The sequence below is a fragment of the Protopterus annectens genome, chromosome 12.part0 (genome assembly GCF_019279795.1).
Source record: "Protopterus annectens isolate FY-2018-M chromosome 12.part0, PAN1.0, whole genome shotgun sequence".
Lineage (NCBI taxonomy): Eukaryota > Metazoa > Chordata > Ceratodontiformes > Protopteridae > Protopterus > Protopterus annectens.
Window position 1 is genome coordinate 1,537,137,303 of NC_056746.1, and position 24,908 is coordinate 1,537,162,210.

A 24,908-nucleotide genomic window follows, 5' to 3' on the forward strand; every position below is an offset into this window, starting at 1 on the left:
GCCCTTCTAATCTGTACAGATACTGTCAATAAAGCAACAGAACTAGGCTGTTCCTTATTATTAGACTCGTCTAAAGGCTTCAACATAATTTGTCACAGCAAACTTCTTCTTTAAATGTCCTCACTAGGTCTCTCTCAGAGCACTCTTCTGCGATTCAAAAACTACTTGCCCAATAGGTATCACTCTGTAAAATGACACTCCATGCTCTTCCAGTCACGAGCAGTATACCTCAAAGCTCTGTCCTTGGTCCTCTCCTCTTTAACATTTTCACCAACACCCTCTATACTTCCACACAACAGGCCACTCTAATAAAACAAGCAGATATTTTACTATCATTTACAAATCTGACAAGATGGTACACCTCCAAAAATTATTCAGGAAGCCACTGAAACATGGCTTCATAACTCAGAACTCATGTTCAACCCCAAAAGACCAAACTACTTCTTCATTCCCCAAATCCCTCTCTCATGAACAAAACAATATTTTAAAGTCCTCTCTCTTGATAATACAACCATTGAAGTCACTTCTCTTAATAAACTGTTAGGGGTGATAGTGGATGATAATCTAATATTCAACCTGCATGTACAAAATTGCATTAGGAAAAACTCATCAAAAATTAGGGATGCTTTACAGAGCCAAAAACTTTCTTATAGATGCAACTGTCACTATTTATCTCCTCCACACTATTCTTTATGGCGCCCCCACCCTTACTAACCTCCAGGATTCCCAAAAACTAAACTTGAACAGTCCTATAACAAAGTTGCTAAATTTGCAGCACATACCCCTTTCAGAACTCACCACTTTATAGCACTGAAAAGCCTTAACTGGTTAGAACTGCCACATCAACTAACATATACACAACTTCTTACCACCTATAAGGGTATCCAGCATCTATCTGACTGTCCAGCACTAAAAAACATTCTAGACAACTATATTTCCATTTGGTCATTGTGATCCAGTGACCAAAAACTCTTATCTGTCTACAAACGTAACAAATATGCTGGGCATTGTCTGTATTTGTACAAGGTTGCTAAGGCCTGGAACTCTTTACCTGTATCCATCAAGTCTATACTCTCCCTCTCGTCTTTCAAAACCACTCTGAAAGACTTCCTAGCTAAACTCTGGTTCTGTTTTTCCAAAACTAGGATGAATTATATCCCTAAATGTGAACAAGTTACTTTTCATTCCTTATACCTCCTTACTCCCCCTTCTTCACTAACTTCCTTACTGCTATATAATTCTCTTCTCTGACTTCCTCTCTAAATATACCTTAAGCCTGTTTTTCCCACACTTTGTATTGTAAGTCCTATTTGTATTAGACAAGCTTATATTTAATTTCTCTAAAAACTGGCTAACATTTCTCTTAATATTAAATGATTGCCAGATACCTTGTATCAGTTCTTAACTTATGTTTTTATATTATGTCTAACTTGTTATAATTATTTAAACTGCAGATGTTTTTGTTTTATTTTTGAAAATTGTAAATTATTGTTCTTAAAATGTTTTGCAATAATTTGGAGCCTTTCTCCCTGGGCTTCTGCTGAAAATGGGCTTCTCCCTAGTCGAACTTTCTCGGTAATCAAATGTCAATAAATAAATAAATACTAAATAAATATCAGGAAACGTTTTGTGCTTCAACACATCAACTGATAATTCTCCAATGGTCACTTGATCCCTGATTTGTAGAATTATTATGATGGATGTTACTGAAGGCTTTAGGCAAGTCAAGGAACATTACTATCCTGAACTCATCTACTTTTAGGCATTTGCTAAAAAACTTACCACCGACCAATAAGCCAGCCAGTGTTCATTGCATCTGCTGTACTCCTTGAATTACACAGCCTTATACTTGCTGAAGAGTAGCTGGCCAGTAAAGCATGCAAAAACTATTGGTTGGATTAAAAGAGGACTTAGATTGGTCAAGTGCTGTTAGAAAGGCACAACAGTGAACTACTAAGACATACAGAGCTGGTTGAAACATGTTTTCCTAATCTTACTCAAATAGTAGAAAAGATAACAGGCACTTTAGCTGCTCAGGAGAGTGCTGTTAATTAATCACTTCTAATGGCATCTGACTTAGCTGAGGACCCTGCTGTACTATGACCCATATTCCTAACCACCTTCACTTATCTGCCCCTTTTGATGAAGCCCAGTTCAGGTTAAATCATTTTACCCCAACACTTAAACCCAAACTCCTGTCTGTGAGAAGAGTTTATGCCATCACATGTCAGATTTGATTGTTTCAGTATCCTTTCTCCTAAGGAATCCTAACACCTGCCTTTGAATAGACTTTACACACTGATGTCTAATTGCAAAAATTAGCAGTATATTAGCTGACCATTATACTGATAAAATGTACCTGACTGTTAAGGAAATTTACACTGACCTTTAATCTCTGAGTACAATGGCTGTTTTCCTGTATGTCATGTTCTGTCACTCACATCATTCCTTTTCCCTGAAAATGCCATTATTCCTACCAGGCATTTTCCCTAAAGTAATCTCACAAGTAATGAACCGGATAAAATTCCCGCTTTGATCTACAAGCTCAACTGGGCAGTATTTCTTTTCGCATTAAGCTCCTATCAAAAAGGTTTAGTTTTGTGTCTCATTTAATTCTTAAGTAATGATTTGTCCCCAAAATATCTAAAATCTTGGGAGATCACTACTCTAAAAAGTTTTTGCAATGTGAGGGCAGGCTCCCACACCCCTAATATTAAAATATTGACACATAGAAACATTGACAATCACTAAATCAGTTTCTGCACATTGATACTCACTTTAATTGACCAAATGTTTGACACTACTTATATAATTCAGAGAAAATGCATACGCTCCTTTTGCAATCAGTCAGCTAAAAAATAAATTAAAAAAAAAAACTCTGACAGAGAAGTTTCCCTGTACCATCATACTTGTGTGTGCTAAGACTAACCCTGACTCGGCCCATAGTCCCAACCCTAGACATTGACTTTTAAAATACTCTTTTCATAACAGTACCACTACGTAACTTAACACACATTCCCTATAAGCAAGCACACATGTGGAGCAAAACTATCCCCTTATCTAGAGCTTACTCTAAACTGAACCTGCAAAATCTCTCACACACACAAACACACACACACACACACACACACACACACACACACACACACACACACACACACACACACACACACACACATATGCATAAGGACACATATGTAGATAAATGCCAACTTTGAAATCCCACAAAGCGAGAGAAGAGGGAGCCTAATTCAAAAACTGTATCATGAGGTGTACACAAGCTGTACACCTCATGATAAACTTTTCTGACTCACAGACAGCCCTTTTGTGGTGCTGCAACATTAAGACATGCAGTGCTGCAGTGGGCTGTCTCTGTAGATATGCTAAATGCTAATGAGACATTCCAGCGGAAGGGTATAAGCTGATTAGCCATGTTGTCTCCCATACAACTACATGAGATATGATATTTACTCAGCTCAGTGATTCAGAGATTTTCTCTGCATAACTCAACGTGGCTGCATCTGGCTGCTCATGTTAATGAATATGGCCAAAAGTTTGTGTTCATTCAGTGTGGTACAAATAAGAGATGGGAGCATAGCTCTTAACCTCTTAGCACAAAAAATCTGAACAAAGCCAAAATAGTAACACATTTTAAATATTGTTCTTATAAACTTAAAAAAGTTGCTAGAATAAAAGGTCTTGTGTTACAATGAATTTTCTGAAGGATATGAAGTCTGAAACTCAAATGCCTGTCATTAGTTAGTGAATTCATTAATTTGCCACAGAAATCCAGACAATCACACATATCTTGAAGAACAGACCAAAATTATGAGGCAAAAATCTGAACATTCTGCCAAAATCTGGACAGTTGAGAGGTATGGGGGAGTTTAGTGAACAGATAATTTTGGAGGATATATGTGAGGGGCTCCATATGTTAGTGTATGTATGAGTGTGTGTCTAGGAGGTCACAGTAGGTAGGTTAGTGAGGGGTAGAGTAGGTGTGTGTGTGTGTGTGTGTGTGTGTGTATGTGTGTGTGTGTGTGTGTGTGTGTGTGTGTGTGTGTGTGTGTGTGTGTGTGTGTGTGTGTGCGTATGTAACATTGGGTTGAGGGGGAACCACTAGTCACCAAGGATAACTCTTTTATCTCATACCTGAGTGGCACTTGGGTGTAGGGGGGTATTAGCTATTTGGAAGAACATTTTATTATTGTTGCCTTAATGGCATTTAGGGTCAGGGGAAACAGTAGCCACCAGAGATAACTCTTTCTTTAATAATGTGCCTTAAGAGCACTTAAGAAAAAAGAAATATGATGACGGGTTGGGGCACTAAGCACGTAGAGTACCAAAAGTAGCATACCTAAAGGTACTAACAATGTTTTAAACCCTGCACACTCCCACCAAGGATATTAGTTACACACCAGGAATAAAATGGAGACAAAAACTATAACAAGAATAAAAAAAAAAAAAATTATACAGGAGGGGAAAAAAGTTTTTATCCCTGCACCCTTAACACAGGAAACAGGAGCATTTATCTACTGCAGTAACCGAAAAGCTAGTATAGAAGGGATCTTTTTACCATATAATGATCACCATAGGCATTATTCAAGGCCTGTAAAAGTTCAAGAGTTACGGAGGAGAGGAACAGGACACATCTAAGCATACCCTTCAACCTCTTAGTGTAAGAAATCTAGACAAAGGCAAAATTAATGGTGAGATACAATCACACAATAAGGGACAGATTTTAAATATTACTCTTATAAACTCAGAAAGTCACTAAAGTAACAGTTGTTGTATTATCATGCAGTTACTGAAAGATATGAAGCCTGGAACTCTGTCTGGCATTAAAGACTGAGTGCAGTCATCTGTGATTTATGAGTGAAAACAAAAGAGAAGTCATTGGGAATATTCTGTCAACTCTGGGACAAGTAAGGGGTACATAGTGTGTTTATGTGCATTATTGTTTGTATGTGTATGGGAGAATGAATAAAGAGGTTAACTCTACCAAAGCAACGCAAGGGCCAGTAGTGTTAACTACCACAGGAAAGAACTGATCTGCACTTTCAGTAGTTGATGACAATTAAGAGACATGCTAAGTTAGTTAATAATGAGGTCTTTTCTCATTGGCGTTAATGTGGCTGTGAATCACAAAATACCATATTGTGGAAACAGACCCAGTTTACTACAACATTTACTGTGAGCAGTGGGGTTGTTTTCTAGTCCTTGAGAAGGAGAAACTGACTAAAATGCAACATTTTCCTTCTTTCTCTTCTCCTAGTTTAACTGACAGTACAGGACGCCAGCGATTTTCCACTGACAATATTCTGAGTGTCGGTCAGCTGGTGCATGACAAACATTAGGTATTCCCCTCAGAGATCAGCAAATTCAAAGTATAATGGGAAGATATAGCAATCAGACAGACAGACAAATAAGGTTGTCTGACCATAAGTTTTCCTTTTTAATGTTCTATCCTGCCTTATTCAGAAATTAATAAATATGAATATTATAATCCACTCATACCTCTCAACTGTCCAGATTTTTGCAGAATGTCCAGATTTTTACCTCATGTTTTTGATCTATTCCACATAAAGTTTGTGGTTTTCTGACAAGTCCCTGAAGATTGAAGTCACTAAATAATGAAATACATTTGAGTTTCGGACTTTGTGTCTTTTAGAAATGTATGCAAGCACAAATATTGTTATTCTAGGAACTTTCAAAGTATGTAAGAGCAATATTTAAACCTATCCGTATTTTTGTGCCTTTGGCCTCTCATTATTTTAGACTTTGCCCAGATTTCTTGCGCCAAGAGGTTGAGAGGTATGAATCCACTAAAGCCTCACACTTACAAATATAAAACAGGGTATAAAGGATTGTCTGCAGCTGCCTTTAAATAACTGACCTGTTGAACACAATGTATTAGAACAAGAACACTTGTCCATCTACCTACTTACCTGAGTAAACTACTGGAAACTTCAACAAAGTGTCTTTAATTCTCCCAACGGAAGGGTATCAGAGAGAGAGAAAGACAGGGTCTCCTAGATCTGCTAGCTAAAGTGATTTTATCTGGACTAATCCTTTGTACCTTGTTTCTTGGTAGTCCTGTCATTCTCCGTGTCACAGGTGGGATACCAGACTTCACTCGAGCCCTCTGGATTACCTCTGCAAACTTACATTTATGGGACAAAAATTACATCAGTACCAGACACTTGAGGTTTTATTACAATATTGTGCACAAACATTAAGTAAGTACTAATAAATGACTTGCTAAGACTCTACACTAAGTGCATTGTGCACAGAAATATAAATACCATATAAATCCATGTGTTATATAAATACAATTTGATATAGAATTTTAAGTAACCACTCCAGCAGTTATTAAAATATGCCCTAATAGGTACCCTACTAAGAACACAAGAAAACGTATATTTTTTTACAAAGTCTACAAACTTGAAACACTGGCAGTCTGTCTCCAGCTAGCAAAATTTGAAATGCAAACCACAGTACTAAACAGCTGCACAAGCAAATAGCTAGACATCTCAACAAACATTCAATTTTACTAAAATCAAATGTGCAAGAAATAAATTAGTTTTACGTCTGTAAATGTTATAGCGGTACAACAGGAACATGACCTCAACACCCAGCTTAGTTCATCTCGGCATGGAAAGCAGTATCTCCTTTTATCCAGTACCCTGCTGCTCTTACTGACAACATTAAAACTAATACTTTTGAACAAGGTCTTTTTACATGGTAATGAATGATACTAAATGTGATGATGAAAAAAAAATGAGCTACATTATGAAGCCACTGTCCTGCAAAAAGGCTGAAGTTGATTTTAGTGAAAACATATATGGTACAATTGGAATTTAGTAACAAAGTTCACATTAATTGATGACAAGTGTGACGGTGAAGTGCTTGTGCATACATACTTGGACAAAATGTGTGTTCCTCACTGTGACCAAGGTTTGCTGCTGCCATAAAGTACAATGATTTTAGAGCTGATCATATTAATTGTAGGGGGCTCCAAGGGCGAATCTCCTCTCCAAGGAGGTGCACTGAGGTGCGAAGGAGGGTTTTGCGTCCCAGAGTAAAAGTTCATTTTGGGAAATTGTGTTGATCATGCATTTGGATCAGGAGAATTTTTTGATGAACTTTTTTTGTTCCCCTACCTTGGTTCTTTGTTAAAGCATTAAGTAATGACCTGGCAAATGTACTACCAACACTTGAAAACTTTTCTGTTGAAGTCAGTGACTCAAGCATCTTGCAGCTTGCGTAGGATGCCACTCAAGCTTGAACTTGAATATGAGTTACGGTAAGCAATTGTCGCAAGTAACCTAAACACATTATTCGAATGTGAGTGAGATAAGGGTGGCAGCCATGGGGAGAGAACGGGTGGAAGATCTTAAGGTTAGTGAACAGGATGGGAGTTGTAGGGTTGGGAGGTGATTGGGGAATTTAGGTTTAGGGAGGAGGTTGTACTTTTAGTTTGAGGGAGCAATTGGGAACTTTAGGGTTAGGAAAGGAGAGTGGAGGTTTACAGTAAGGCAGTGAAGGATCAGATTGGTAATCGCTTGAGAATTACAGGGTTAGAGTGAGGGCTCTGGTAGGGCTATACAGTTTTAAAGGGTTGGGTGTTTGGAGGGTTACATAGTTACAGAGACTGGGCTAATAGGAGTTATAGCACTTGCTTTAATGTGTCATGAACTGCTAGCATAGAAGCATTAGTAATAGACACATCCTGACTGAATACCCAAAGAAGGTATATTCTATTTATTTTGAAGGGCAGCATCCTGAATTGGATGGACCTTTGTGAAACTCATTTATATGGATTACCCAGTAAATCTTTTTGCCAACCTAGATTTCAAGGTTTAATTAGACCACATTTACAAATTAGGTGGCTTACCTTTATTCTGTGACTTCTGCCAGGTGCAGTCATCAAGAAATGTTCATGATGGTTCCCATGACCTAACTGTTGCATCTCACACAGTAGCATATATTTATAGGCATTTTGTATTATGAAGCATTCACTTTTACACTGAAAATAAGACCATCTCACCAATAATTTCTGCATACTAACATTATAATTAAAATTACTGTGTGGGCAGTAACCACACATTTGGGGGATTTTTGTTCCAAGCACTGACCTCTTCATTAAACTGTGCAAATGTCTTTCTGATCCCATCTCTGTCAAACACCATAGCTTCTCGATCTGGATACTTGCTGGTAGTTTCCTCCAGACATTCCCCTACAGTCTTTGCTATGAGCGGCATGTTGCATGTTCCGTGGACATAGCTATTAGTGAGGGTTGGTGTCATGGGTGGGTAATCATTGTGGAATGCACTGTGAAAAAAAAAGGAAAATTTTATTATAATCTGGGAGGAACTTGCTTCTTAATCAGAAAATTAGGGTGCATCTCTTTTTATTGAAACTAAACTTATTGACTCCCAACTTATCAAAACGTAATTTATGTAAACCAGGAAAGCTTAAAACTTAATAAGTTGAGTTTCAATAAAAAGACATAAGGCTGGAGTCATAAAGGAATAAAACTTTCTGAATTCAAGAAGAGCCCTACCACAATGTTTGTCATGTCTATTTACTCACATTTTGTGGTGACCTTTATGAATATGACCTATACACCCCAAAATGAACAAGTTTTCATTCATTCATTCATTCATTCATTCATTCATTCATTCATTCATTCAATCATATGGTGAATTCCACAAATGAATCAGACAACTCTTAACCATTCAGCCATGGAATTCTTGTTAAGTCACGTGACTAAAATGAGTAGCTGCATATTTCCTCATTGCAGTGAAACAAGCCACATATTATGCAGATGAAGTGGTTATTGAGATACAAAACAATACAAATAAACTGCTTACATGCAAATCTCCAGTCAGTTCATTTCAAAGATCATCGATTATATCCTGCTTGCATTTTAATAGTATAATAGTCCCAACAGAAGTGAGGAATCCAAGGTATAAACAGCCAAGTCAATCAGCAACAGGAATAAATCCAAACAGGCATTATAAATCCAAACTTCTTTAATGACAAGAAAATGTGAGCACTTTCGCAGTGAAACACTGCTTCTTCAGACAACATACATCAAGCCAAACTGAATATTTAAATGCAAGACAATTACATTATCAACCTATCAGAAAACAGCCATAATTAACACTCAGTTAAAACCTTAAAGGGTACAAGTCTTTACATATGCTTTATATAATACTATCTCAATTTCTTAACTTTAAGCACAGGTTTCAGGGGCACACTGTCATTAAGTCCCAGGCCTCTGTGCAACGCCAACCATAGAGTCCATTGCAACTCTACATGTTCTGATTTATTAACAACATCACCTATTCTCTTGTTGGTTTCAATTATCTGTAGAACCTGAAACAAGAAAGTGTGTGTGTTACCCTCCTGAATAGTGTGCTTTGCTAATGCACTGTAATCTAACCCTTTCTTAATGCAATACAAGTGATCACGAATGCGCTTCTTTAACCTACGATTGGTTTTACCAACATAAAATCTAAAACATACTGTACAATGTGCTACATACGCCAAATTTTGAGTATTGCAATCTGCTACAACCTTAAGCTGACAAAGCCTACCAGTTCCAGGTTGCTTGAAGAACCTGGATTCGTCTATGCTGTTACAATAATTGCAGCATCCACATTTACGTGTGCTCCCCATTGTACAGCTAGCTCTTGTTCTCTTATGGTAGCACAGGTGCTGCTTTAAATTCATTCTATTCTTAAACAAGAACCTAGGTTTAGACCCAGTCACTGCTGAAACTCTTTCATCAGTCTTCAATATGGGCCAGTTCCTAACCAAAATCTCTTTTATATGACCCACATCTTGTGTATATGTCAAAACAACTGGAACCACAGAAGTACCGGTACTGATTTTACTCATATAATAATAATAATAGGGTTTGGCACGGCCATAATGCTCATTTAATGCATCCCCAGCATGTGTTCCCCAATATTTTGAGAGGTCAGGCCATGCGCACATCTCGCTTAACTTGTGAAGATAGCAATGTTATATATGAGATGGAACAGCTTAAGGCAGCCTTTGAGTTCAGAAGTTATAAAGAGCATGAGATTTGTAGAGCCTACAATAAAGTATTAAATGAGCATTATGGACATGCCAAACCCTTTTATTATTATTATATGAGTAAAATCAGTACCGGTACTTCTGTGGTTCCAGTTGTTTTGACATATATACAAGAGGTGGGTCATATAAAAGAGGTTTTGATTAGGAAATGGCCCATATTGAAGACTGATGAAAGAGTTTCAGCAGTGACTGGGTCTAAACCTAAGTTCTTGTTTAAGAATAAAATGAATTTAAAGCAGCACCTGTGCTGCCATAAGAGAACAACAGCTAGCTGTACAATGGGGGGCACACATAAATGTGGATGCTGCAATTATTGTAACAACATAGACAAATTCAGGTTCTTCAAGCACCCTGGAACTGGTAAGCTTTGGCAGCTTAAGGTTGTAGCAGACTGCAATACTCAAAATTTGGTGTATGTAGCACATTGTACAGTATGTTTTAGATTTTATGTTGGTAAAACCAATCGTAGGTTAAAGGAGCGCATTCGTGATCACTTGTATTGCATTAAGAAAGGGTTAGATTACAGTGCATTAGCAAAGCACACTATTCAGGAGGGTAACAGACCCACTTTCTTGTTTCAGGTTCTACAGATAATTGAAACCAACAAGAGAATGGGTGATGTTGTTAATAAATCAGAAAATGTAGAGTTGCAATGGATTCTATGGTTGGCCTTGCACAGAGGCCTGGGGCTTAATGACAGTGTGCCCCTGAAACCTGTGCTTAAAGCTAAGAAATTGAGATAGTATTATATAAAGCATATGTAAAGACTTGTACCCTTTAACGTTTTAACTGTTTTTAAATTGTTTTTTAGAGTGTTAATTATGGCTGTTTTCTGATAGGTTGATAATGTAATTGTCTTGCATTTAAATATTCAGTTTGGCTTGATGTATGTTGTCTGAAGAAGCAGTGTTTCACTGCGAAAGTGCTCACATTTTCTTGTTATTGAAGAAGTTTGGATTTTATAATGCCTATTTGGATTTATTCCTGTTGCTGATTGACTTGGCTGTTTATACCTTGGATTCCTCACCTCTGTTAGGACTATTCTACTTTATGTAACTGTGCTCCAGGTTTTTGGCTCACATTGGACTGGTATTTTTCTTATTTTAATAGTATGGTGGCCATTATTTCCAACTGCAACCCAGCCTGATTGCTTGTTCTGATCATAACCCCCCCCACAAAAATAATAATAATAACACTTGCATTTCTCAATATAATCACCCACATTATATTACCTTTTTATGGACATACAGATAAAAAAATTAAACCAGCTTTAAACACAAATCTGAAATATTTAATTCTGAGGAGGTTAGTCATATACTCTTAATTGTTATATATGTCCTTAATCCCAAGCATGTCACTAGTTAAAAGCAGTAACATAAAACAGATAATAAAATAAAATTTCCATATAAGTAACAAAAGAATACGATGAAACAGTAATATGGTATCAATTTAAGTCTTTCAAAGGAAATGCAAGCCTTGTACAAAAGGTAGATAGATAGGTAGGCCAGACGTCTTTTAATATAGCAATAACCCATGCCTGGGTGTGGGTAATGCTGGATTTACCCACAGTTGGTGTGGTTTGGTCACGAGGACGAAGCCCGAGTGGCCAAACAAAGACAACCGTGGGTAAATCCAGCATTAACCACACCCAGAAGTGGGTTATTGCTATTATACAATTACATTATTTAGGAAAAAAAAATAGTTACTTTTCTTAAATAATGGCATTGTATAATGCCTACTTGCTGCCCTTCCGCAGCTGTCTGGTATTCTGCGGCAGTTCTGATGTACTGCGCATGCGTATGCTTACGGAGAATCTCCGTTGCTTTTCATAAAGCTGTCTCACTATGTTAAACCCATTTAACATAGCAAGACAGCTTTAAAAAAAGCAACAGAGAAAGGAAGATCTCCGTTACTTTTTTTTAAAGCTGTCTCACTATGTTAAACTCCTTTAACATAGCGAGACAGTGTCTAAAAAGCAACGGAGATCTTGCGTTTACCGCTGCTGTAAAAAAATACTTATACTAATGGAAAAAGTCCGGGCGACCGGACCTTTTTCCATTAGTATAAGTCTGATTTACAACGTGCATGCTGACCAATCAGTGTGCACATTTAGGAATATTAATGGGAGGTCATTGTATAATGCTGCTTATATTTTTACATTCTAGAATATGGTAAGGTAGTGAGTTCCACTGGAATGGTACCCGATGTGAAAAAGAAACCATGCCAGACAATTCCATTCCCATCCAGGGGACTACTAGCAGGTCCTTAGCAGCCAAGCAGAGTAATCAAAATGCATGCGAAGGAAGTAACACACCTCTTGTACAGACTGGACATATTTTATGCAGTCTTAGGTGCATAAATCTCACTACACAGTTCAGTACATCCTACAGGCATCAGGATTATACTGCCCCCGATGTGGTATTGCAACTACACATGAACAACAGTTATAACATCCTCAGATTGAAAAGATGCTTAATTTTGCAATGTTTACCAAACAAAAACATGAAGATTTAACTGCTGAAGTAGATTAAATATTGATTGTTAGACAGAAATTAGAAAGTAAGTCTATGTATTTTTCTGTGACTGGGCAAAAGTAATCACAGATGTATTACAGGGATTGGGACCAGGACTAAACTTGTGTAATATTGCCCCCCCCCCACAGTCCAGGAGTGGCCTTAGGTCAAGTGGTGCCCTAGGCAAAAGGGCTCAACGGCCCCCCCCCACCACACTAACCGGTGCCCCCATCCTGGTCTTCCTACACCAAATAAATACTGGAAAAGCACCCCTGCTAGAGCGGTGCCCTAGGAGGCTGCCTAGTTGGCATATGCCCAAGGCCGGCTATGCCACACACACACACACACACACACACACACACACACACACACACACAGACACACACATACACGTACTTCAGCTCAACAGTGGATAGCCAAGTGTACGGATTATATCAAAACTGCTTCAATTATCACTTGCAAGGATGATACCACAGTGTGCAGTTCTTGCCCTAGTGCAGTTACAAACTTCTTAAAATACCATGGCTTCAATTTGAATCTTACATATAGTGTGATATATTATTACACAGCAAAACTTAAGTCAATATTATTTTTGGAAAACTCTCAGTCAGCCTTGTTTACTGTGCCAGGGAACTGGGTATATGTCCTGGGTTCTTATCTAGATGCCGGGACTATATGGTAACACATGATACAGATGGAAGAACAAGATAACACACTTAGCTGCGGCTAAAAGCAGCAGCTAGGTTTGTCATCTACTTACAAAAATCATCAGCATAATAATTTTGCACACTATGCCAATAGACCTTCTTTCTTGGTACATTTGCAACACTGCTTGGCCAAGGCAGTCTCTGAATCAATCAATCAATCAATCAGTCAAATCAATCAGTCAAATCAAGATCAAATTAGTGACTTAAATGTTAATGCATGAAAGGAGCTCAGGCACTGGTTATCAAACTCGAATACTCAGTTAAGTAACGTAGGGAGGGCCATCAGCAAGTTAAGTAAATGCCCTGGCTTTTATACACAGGAAGAAACATGCAGTACTTTCTGGAAATTTACGAGTGTTGAAATTACACTTTTTGGAAATCTTATGATATTGATCAAACATAGCATTTAGTTTTCTAAGTTGTCTGCAACATTTAAAAAGAAGATTATGTTATTTTTTTTTTTCAGTTCATTTACTACATACTAGCTTTCCCATCTATTAGATAGTCTGAACATGCCACTGTCTAGTTCCCCTTTCTAACCACACTGTCTTGACTAATGCTCTTATGTCACTTTGCTTTCATGACCAGCCACGAGGGAACAGAACAAATAAAATAAGACAGAATGCACAGACCCTATACAGTATATTAATAAACAGAAATCTGAGAATTAAAAACAATGCTGATACAGCTGAAAACAAAACACTGAAGATTGTTGGACTGATTTGCAAACAGATACTCTCCTGAACTTTAACTTCCTGCATCAGTCTATTTATAAAATATAACTCCACAGATTGTTATACATCAATGGCAATCTGATTTCTCTTGAACATTTCTAAAGAAAATTTATAAAAATAATTCCATCTTGTACATCACACTCTGCTTAACATTTTGTAGCTGATAGAAGTAGCAAACTTAAACTCGTCTTAAGTCAAAAAATAATAAAAATATATAATTTGAATTATTGTATGGATTTACCAAGTATTTGAAAGTAATCCAAGCAAGGCAGGCAGTCTGCTTCCAGTGGAAAATCCTTTATTAAGTACACAGACAAGCAATCCAAGTAAAACAAAAATAGATTAATAGTTTCCTCACAAGCTTTCTAAATTTATATATACCCTTTTTATCAGGCAAGGGAAAGCGATCTTTCCCTTCTTTCTAAGGGAAGGCACAAAAGCGATCTTTGTTAACAATTTGTTAACAATAGGTTATAAAAATAAAATATGATTTTTACAACTGATTTTTTTTACATGCAAAGTGTATATGTATATATTTATATATATTTTTGATTACCAAATGGACTTTGGTTGATATAATTCCAGCCATGTAGTATATTGTCTTGGATAAAATCTCAGATTTAATAATCTATTTAATAATCTGGTTAAATAAGAGGTACCACATCATTATAAATTTTATTTAAAGTACATGAGGGTTATATTATTATGACAACTATTAAGTAGGGCAGGACCAGCTCGAATATTACACTGATGGGGGAAGGGATGTGAATTTAACATGTGTACCAATAACACTTTGTTTTATAGCACAATAAACCACTCCCTTGCCTGATAAAAAGTATATGTATATTTAGAAAGTTTGTGAGGAAACTATTAACCTATTTTTGTTTTACTAGGATTGCTTGTCTGTGTACTTAATAAAGGATTTTCGACTGGAATCAGACTGCCTGCCTTGCTTGGATTTCGAATATTTAGTAATTCTGTACAATATTTCAAATTATATATTTTTTATTACTTTTTTGACTTAAGATGAGTTTATGTTCGCTACTACTACTGCTACTATCTGATCTGATTAATATACAGTGATTAACTAAAGATAAATGGACTGAAAATCTTCCACACAGTGAAGTTTCTTGCACTGTTTTGTTTTTGGACCCAATATACTTGTTTAGTAGGTTGTTTGAGACTTCGGGGATACCACAGAGATTACTTGAAATAATAAAACAAAGATGATACAAGTCCCAGCAAAGAACGGGGAGATAAGGGAAGAAGGCAAGTGTTGAAAAATTATAGATAGAGAGTATGATGAAAGGTTAGTAAGACTGTAAAGTATTTATTGATATAGATGCTACAAGAGAGGTGCATAACACATATTTGGTCATTGTCTGTAGATAAGGCAGGAGTCAGCATCCTCATTCTTATCCACTCAAAAATGGTATACAGACTTATGTTGGAAGAACTGAGAGATGATATTTGTGACTGAGAAAAGGAGTGGTATAACTGTGTAACATCCACAAAGTAGTAATACCTCTGTCTTCTGTTTTGAATGACCACTCTAAATGTAGTAGTCACGTGATGAATAACAGGCACAGGATACAATCCTGCACAATCCTACACATCAGAGATAAAATAAATAGGTGTTTCTTCTGGATACAGCCCTGATGAGTAAAAGGTGAACTAAGTGAGGATGGGAAAGAAGGACAATAGTGGAAATGCAAGCATTCATCTAGGATTCAATGTTCCATTGATTTCTGTTGTTAAATGCCAATGAGAGATAAAGAAGGATGAAAAGTGAATAACAATAACAACATTGATCGTATTAAAGGTTACTGACTACCCTACAAAGGGAAGACTCATCGCTGTCAAAGTTCCTGAAACCAGACTGATATAACTCATGGAGGCCATGATTTATAATGAAAAAAATCAATTTGTCTGTAAACTACCCTCCCTTTAACCTTTTCTTTTTTCTTGGTTACCAGGATCAACCCAATGGTTCCCCTTCATACACTCAAATGACCCAAATGCTCCTCCATAAAAGCAAGAGCCATCTCGACCATTTATGGATGTTGGGGAACAGGCCTGTATGCAGATCCTGTGGAATGTCCTATCCCCTACCCCCCTTTGCAGCCTATGAGCTCTATTATAGCTGCTTCAGGAGGTGCATGCATGCTTTAAAACATGCTCACTCTGCTGGCTAAGTGGCAGACCTCTTGTAGCATTGAGGTTGCTAGGATCTTCATGCTGTGGTGATCGCTACTACAGAGAGCCAAGCTGGTTCCAAAAACCTCCCTCATACACACACACACACACACACACACACACACACACACACACACACACACACACACACACACACACACACACACACACGATGGGTGAGCTGGTGTTATCCACTCACTGCCTACATATCCTGCAGGGTCCTTCCAAACACCCGTGCTGCTAGTTGTAAAAGGGTTGTCTGGGGTGTAGTTAAGGCTTTATCTCTGACTATGGTTATCTAAAGGTGATATCTTAGAGACTGGAATGAATAAATACATAAATATATTAAGGTGCACACTTCACAGTATTGTGACATCCATGCAAATTGATATTAGCCTACAGAACATTTTATGATGCATCAATACAGGCAGTTATAGGTTCATAGGTTGGTACTAAGCTAACTGCCCTTGCAAGCCATTTTTTAAGCCTAGCCATTTACCCCTTGTGAGACTCAAACCCTGCACCTTGTGTTTGTAAGGCAACCATTAGGCCACCCTCCCAACCCTAATTATAGAACCTTATAAAAATACTGTAAACCACAGATAAAACAACTTAAAAGTTTCCCACATGCTCCTACAAAACAAAACATAGATATTCATATTTAAATCAAATAATTCTAGTTTAATGAAATAAACTGGAAACCTAGCCAAGCTTCTAACAATTTAATGTGTTTAAGAAGAATCTTAATTCTTGATTTAGGGATTTGATCCATGACCCTAATATAAAGAATTCAGAGTTCCTTAATGGCTTTAAGGAGTGAACACTGTAGGTGATCTTATGGACTTCTGAATAATTAATGCTCCATTTAGATAATTTGAAACACTCTGGTTTTTAGACAGGCCCACACACTCTTGAAAATTACTAGATAAATTACATCCAGGTAACATACATACAGAGCAAGCACAGTTTGTCTTTGGTCCAATCAGTAGATGACAAAGCACAAACATGACATTAAATTCAATGTACCAGAATGACCACCATATGAAACTCATTCCTTATCCAATCTGGGAAAGCTGCTGAAGAATCATCTCTGAGTCGACTGAGATCTCCACAATAATGTGGTTGCAGTCAAACCACCAACTAAGAATGCCACAAAAAAAGAAAAACTGCGAATAACACTAGTGCAGATTGAAGCACAGTATCCACATAATTTATTAAAATAAAAAATATAGTTTTACTTATCACATACAAGACTTCATCAGAACTAATTTTATACCACAACCCAGCGAGTTTAAATAATTCATTCTAAAACATGTGACCCCTTCACTCCCAATCACAGACTACAAATAATTCATCATCTCCATTTAAAATGACAGTAAAATAGTAGAAATAAGTTACTAATTAATAAATATTAAAACATATAAATCTATACACTTCTCAAGGCAATTATTCAAAGTTATTTATACTTAGCTGCCCGTGTTTTAAGAAATCAGGAAATGGAAACTTTATTATTCAGTCCCAAAGATGTTTCTGCATCCAGTTTTAATTGCCATATCAGTTCTTTATATTTGATCCTGGTTTCCCCATGATCCACCTATTTCACTCTTGGGAATTTGATCCAATACAAAAAAAAATGTGTTGTGTACAAGTACATGTATGCCTAAAAAGAGCATTTGTCTCTATACCATGTTTAACATCATACATATGCTCGCATATCTGCTTTTTAAGCATTCTCTTGGTTTTCCCAACATAGAAACTGGTGCAACCCTGGCACTGAACCAACATTTTCTGAATATTTGGAGATTTATCTATGATTTTTTTAGGAATAAAATAGATTATTTGACTGTCACTATAAGCAATAATGAAGAAGGTACCCATTTTGAGCACAATGTATAAAGGAAGTCTACTTTTGTAAGTTTTATGTACATTGTTCTAGTAATAATCCTTATAGGATGAAGAAAGATACTGTTAAGGAGCAGTTTGTCAGATTGTCCCTTTTGGTTTTTGATGATATGGTCTTTATTGTGGAATGTGATAAACTGAAAAAAAAATGTGTTGAGAGACAATATCCACTGGAATTAGGGTAGTTGAAGAAGTAGTTAACAAATGGATTGATCGGTTAAAACCCATATTAAGGAGACCTGTGGCAGTATTCATTAATAGAAAGATGGATTATACTAAAGTTATGTGTTTACCCTTTTCTCTGGATAATGGTGATACTAGGAATAATATGATTAAATGCTGGGGTATATTTAATATCTTTGAAGGGATGGTTGAAATAGTTGGTGAGGAACTGCATATTGCTTTTAAAGATGGGCTTAATATTAAGTATAGACTAGAAAACATTAAGGCATGTAGTAGCAGGCACAGAGAATCAATTATGGCATACTGCATGTCTAGTAAATAATGTTGATATATTAAGATTGTAAAATATATTACATTAGGTTATGAGAACAAGGTTTTAAATTGTTACAGTCATTTTGATTTTAGCACTAGGGGTGGTAAAATGGTTAATTTGTGTCTTGTCTAGCATTTTACATTGATAAGTCTAAGAATAGGTTGGGAGAATATATATATATACCAGCATTCTTATTCTATCAGGAAGAAAGATATGAATAATGCATTAGCCAAGCAAAGTGTTTCTTATCCTCATTTAATAAGTTCATATTTTTATTACTGAGTATGTGGATAACAGATAGGAATGATGATTGGCTGAATCATTTATTAAACAGGGACAGTTAATGATTACAGTGGACAAAATTCAGGTGTAAATTATTCATCTTCTATTCAAACAGTTTGAAATAGTAGAGACCAACATTTGAGATATTTGATTGATTGTTATCCATCATTTGATTTGCAAAGGTGTTTGTATATCTAATAGTTCTGTATGCAGTTTCTCATTCTGAAAAAGTACTTTATACTGTTAAGTTAAAAGCATTAAATAGTTTTATATTAAATTATTCTTGTGACTTTTAGCTGTGGTTGTTTTTTTCTTAGCTTTATAGTACACATCTTGGATGATGATGACACAGTGCTTTTTATTTAAGATACATAGTCTTGATATTGTGATGGTTAGGATCATTTCTTGCTATGCTGCTTCCTGAAAGATCAAAAGTGAATGAGGTCAGCACTTGTCCGCAAACCAGGATCTGTTTGTATAATAAAAAGCACGTGAAACTAACCTTGTGTATTGCTGTTTAACTTTTAATAAACAAGTTGAGTGCTTTCATCCACAATAATCAAATGGACTTCATCTGAACATTCAATCATACTACACCAGCCACTTGAATACATTACTATAAAATGATTGTGTGACCCATGACCAATTACTTTTTTAAAACAAATTAGTTACAAAAAGCTAATAACCTATTATACAAATATCTTAGTAGAATCCAATCACATGATAAAAATATTACTAAATTCATACAGTGTCGATGGAAAATTAAAAACATGTTTGATTAATTAAAACTATAACTTAGTAGTATGTAACTTGAGCATGCTGCTTAAGCAAATAACATAATTCATACCAGGTTATGAACTAGTATTTAGCCTAATTTGCCATAATGGTTCCCTATATTCAAGTCTAAGCTCCTGAGGACCACCCCTCTAGGACTGGCTGGAACTTTTTCTAACACAAAAATAGAACTTGTTACCATTGCACTTTAACTTGTGCTTCTAGAGTGCATTTTGGTATTAGCACTGTTAATCTCATAATAGTATTCATGTATCTACTTTTTCAGCGCACTTTCTCTCTTTCCCACATAATAAGCATGACAAAAATTGCAAAATGCTAGGTACACAACTCCAGAAGTGTTAAAATCACAGCAATTACATATTTTGAAATCAGTGCTATCAGTATGAAGTTTTAACCTCTGTCCCCCAAATATGTACTTAAACCGAGGACAAGCACCACATTTTTTATACCCTTATTCAACCTTTCTCAAACTCTCCTGCTCCATACGTCCAATTTTTCTTTTATATTCAAGTGCCTTTTATAAATAAATCCTGGTTGGTCACATACATTCTTACAAGTGTCATCATATTCAATGTATTTCCAACTGTTTATTAGTATATTTGTAATTTGATTACTTTATACCCCATGTGTACTAGCCATAGTAAGCTTATAATTATCTCTATCAATTTATTATCCTTATTATTACCACTATTTGCCCTACTTTGATTAAAAGAACCATTATCTAACAATACAGAAAATATGTTTTTAATCCTCTTTTGTATCACCTCCCTTTTAATTTCATTTAGCATTGCCAATAGGTGGACCTGTCTAAAAGCAGTTTACACAAATTTTCAATTTCCGTGAAAAAATTATCATCCTTAGATATTAATCTTGAGGCCTGTGCCATCTGTCCCTTTATCAGGCCTGTCTTGTGAAACACTGGATGATTACTAGTAAACTGCAAAAAAATTGTTTGAATAAGTAGGTTTCCTATAAAGTTTGAAACAAAACCCATGCATCACCAAGTCCTTCACAATTGTTACATCCAAATAATTAATGGCTTCATAAGAATAAGTGGACATAAACCTCAGAAAATCAGTAGTAAATTTAAAGAAAACTACAAATTCATTGAACTGTGATGTACTGCTCTTCCAATTAATAAATATGTCATCTAAAAACCTCAGGAAGACTACTATATGATGCACAAATATTGATTTAAAACAAACATTTGTTCCCAATGCCATAGTACAATGTTAGCATAAAGAGGGGCACGATTCACTCCCATTGCAACATCCTTCATTGTTTTAAGTATTCACCCTTGAAAAAAATATAATTATTGACAAGGATGATTTCCACAAAGTCACCCCTCATAATAATTTCTTCATTGGATAGAAGGTCAAACCCATAACAGACATCTTTAAACTAATTAAAGCCCATATTATGTGTAACACACAAAAAAAGATCTATAACACCCACTGTAGTGAATAAAATAGTCATCTAAAAGCTGATGTATGATGTTAGCCAAAAATCCCAAGAATCTTTGGGAATGAAGGATATTTTCTGAAAAAAAGTCTTTTAACTTCCTGTCCATGAAAACAGCAAGGGGATGTGTTTTAGAATCAGTAACTGATATAATAGGACATATGGGGGATTTTCTACACCCATGTATATTTTAGGGATGCAAACAATCACTGGAACCACTGGATAGTCAACTTTTAAAACTTTGTATAACTTATAATCTATAATATGTTGATAGACTAAATCTTGTAATAACACATCGATTTTATAATATAATCTATTCACTTAATTTCTTGAAGCTGTAATGTAACAATTATCAATTTTAATATGTTATATATCTTTGCTGAATAATCAATCGCATTCATTAGAACAATGCTGTTCTGATTTCTCTATTAGAAGTTAAATCCTTAAAGAGTTTAAATTCATCATTAGTTAAATTATGATTCGTGCTGTCACACTGTTTATATAAATTCCTAACATCCCTGTCACGGAATTTTTCAAATAACTGTAGAGTAGGATGCAGGGGGATTGTAAATGATTTTGCTAACAACCACTCCAGGTACACTGGTTGTCATAGGGGAATAATGAAACAAAAGTTTGAAATTGTTTCCTACATGCATGCATCTTTAAATCAATGAAAACTTCAATTAAATCGGTCCTAACTTTAGGTACAAAAAGGTCAAAGTGCCTCAAGTTAATTTTTAAATCACTAGAGCTGTATATCTTAAAGCCTTTATGATCGCTTATCATCATGTTAACACCTTCAATAGGTGCTGCTATACATGCATTAGGCAATTTGCTATCAAAATCAAATAGTACCAAGTACAACACATGTATCAGTCTCTACATACTTGCTTAGAAATGATTCCATCCCCTTCCTGTTGTTTTTGCTCCTGTTCCAAGCATTGTGGGTACATGTATTACCCAGAATTCCCATTTCTTGCGAAACATTCTCTCAGTTCCTCTGATCTATCCTTTCAGATTGATGGAAGAGTGGAAATTGTTCCCTGTTTAAAAAAATATTTTTGGTACCATTCAGCCTAATACCTGTTTCAAAGATATCTGGAACATGTCTTACATTGTTAAACTCAACATCCATGAGTCTCTCATGAAAGACTTTTTGTAAAATGGTTTTGGACCATTCTGGGAAAACCTTACACAGCTGACCAGAGAGGCCATCTGGATGAGATGATGCATTATATTTGAGAAGCTGTATCTCTCCTTGAGTTATTTGGGCTGTTTTACAGCACTTATTTGTGGTTCTTCAATCCTAAATTCTGAGCAAATGCCATGGTTCTTTCTCTGCCCCCATACCTTTCAGAAAAGCATATAAACAAGCGAACAAAAAAAAGCCATCTTTAGTGGCATAGAGAGATGAAAAAGGGTAACCATTTGAAATGTTGTGAGTCGTTAGACTGAGTCCCAAAAACAGAAACTGAATGGCCAAAGGATTGGACTTGTATGTGTGTATATCTATCTATATATCTATATCTATTTATATATATATATATATATATATATATATATATATATACACACACACACACACACACACACACACACACACACACACATATGTGTGTGTGTATGTGTGTGTGTGTATGTACGTACTGTATATAATGTTTGAGATGCCATTTCTTGGTATATTCTATTTTCTCTGAAGTATGGTGATCTTAGAGTTGATATATATAAGTTTGGGGGGGGGGTGCAAAAATAAGTTATAAAGAAAAGAGCGGTTTTCAAAATTTGGTATTCTCTGAGTTTTCTGTCTTTTTTTTCAGCTTTCTGGCACTCAGCATTTCAAGTGCAGACATTTCAATAGGGAGCCTATGAAAAGCCCCTCCTACAGTGAAGGAAACAAGAGCTCAGTTAATAGCTCTGGTGCTGGACGGTGCTGCTAGGGGAGGATGGGGGCAACCATTTTTGGGGAGCAGAACAGGATACATCCAACTGTAATTCTTCAGAGGAGCAACAGCATCACAATGTGCGTCCCAGGGGTGTGCATTCAGCTTAACAAGACACCTCCTGCTGGTGGCTTTCATTAGCAAGTGCACAGAAGCATGCAGTTTAAGGGGGAAGGCACTGTGGCTCCCTATGGTGATATGAGTATCTTGTTCCTCCAACTCAAGAAAGGGGAGTCACCTATACAAATACCCTCACAATCCGAATGCCATCAAGGGCACAAGTGGCTGTCATGGCTGCCTGTATGATGACCCCTTTGAACAACCCTCACCCTTTATTATACTACTATACCTGGGTAATTCTCTAGTAGGGGGAATGAATGAGCAGAGTCCTAGTGGGAGAAGCTTGATGGTAACCTGACCATGGGGAAAAAATCACCCAGACAAAAAAATTGCTCAGTTAAAAAAAGCTTTATGAATAGTTCACCTTTGTCCTGTCCCTTTGCATAATTTGTGATAGGTATGAGAAAACTTTAGTTGTAAAGTTCACTTCTACTGAAGCTGAAACCACTGCCAGATCTCAGCGATTTGGGTCTATATTATAAGCTCTAAAGCTTAAAAGAGTGAATGCTCTTTTATGGAGCCGTAAACAGTGAAACCACTAAAGAGCGAAGACACAGAACAGCGTTTTTTTTTTCCAGGGGAAAAAAAATCACTGGGCCGTTTTTGGGATCTTGCCATTTCCTCGACTGTGGCATGATTTCAGAGTTGGTATATTTAAGTAGGGGAGTGTGGGAAGAAAATCGCTGTTCTGTGTCTTCGCTGTTTAGTGGTTTCACTGTTTTCAGCTCGATAAAAGAGTGTTCTCTCTTTTAAGCTTTCAGGCTTGTAATATAGACCCCAGTGATTTTCATCAGAGTGATTCTTATGCCATAACAAAATATATTGCTCTTTAAAGTGTTTTCTGAAATTAGCAAAAAAGACTGGTTAGACAAACCTTACTAATTCCAGTAAAGGACCAAACAACAAAAACACCACAAGGGCTCCTGCCCAGTAATGAACCAATAATCAGTTTATCTGTTCAGTCCTGGGCACATGCCCTTATGGTGTTTTTGTTGTTTGGTTCTCAGTTTGATTCCACTCGGGGCTATTGCCATTTTTTTGCTAATTCAATAAAGTTCTATCATTCAGGAAGTCTTTATCTCCAGTCCCTCGTCACTCTATATTATCTTATCTTATCTCCTGCTTTGTTTCATTCCATATTCATGCCAGTATGTTACTTATGCTATACAGAATAATTTGCACCAGCTTTAAAGCATTTAAAAAGTTAATTTCAGGGTACAGTTTATAATCTGTAAGAAAAATATTGCAGCAATGAGTTACTGAAAGAAATGGCTAATGGAAAAACTTTTGACTGAACATTTCTAATAACTTAAGACGTGATCTAAGACCCAGGAGTGTCATTGCTCACAAAAATTGCTTACCACAGATAAGTCAATTGCGAATGTGAGAAAATGCGATTCAGGGACAAATATGGCCGCAATGAGAAATACCTCATTATCATATGATTAGCATATTCATAAATTACTCTTATTTGAAAATGGTGCTGCTAAACCTGACAACAGTAGTATTTTCTCTGGCAGCTCATGCATCATGTTGGCAAAGGTGCCCCACCCCATACACATCCACACAAACACACACACACACACACACACACACACACACACACACACACACACACACACACACACGCACACACGCACACACACGCACAC

General features: G+C 36.4%; 1 protein-coding gene across 3 annotated transcripts in view; it reads right to left on the reverse strand.

Annotated features, from left to right (window-relative positions):
* LOC122817284 (medium-chain acyl-CoA ligase ACSF2, mitochondrial-like) overlaps nucleotides 1-24,908 on the reverse strand; it is a 1,357,975-nt gene that overhangs the window by 1,084,799 nt on the left and 248,268 nt on the right. For all 3 annotated transcript variants that reach the window (XM_044090508.1, XM_044090507.1, XM_044090509.1), the window contains exon 2: nucleotides 8,139-8,334. In XM_044090508.1, coding sequence (XP_043946443.1) covers nucleotides 8,139-8,334 — 196 coding nt within the window. The remainder of the gene's footprint in view (nucleotides 1-8,138; nucleotides 8,335-24,908) is intronic.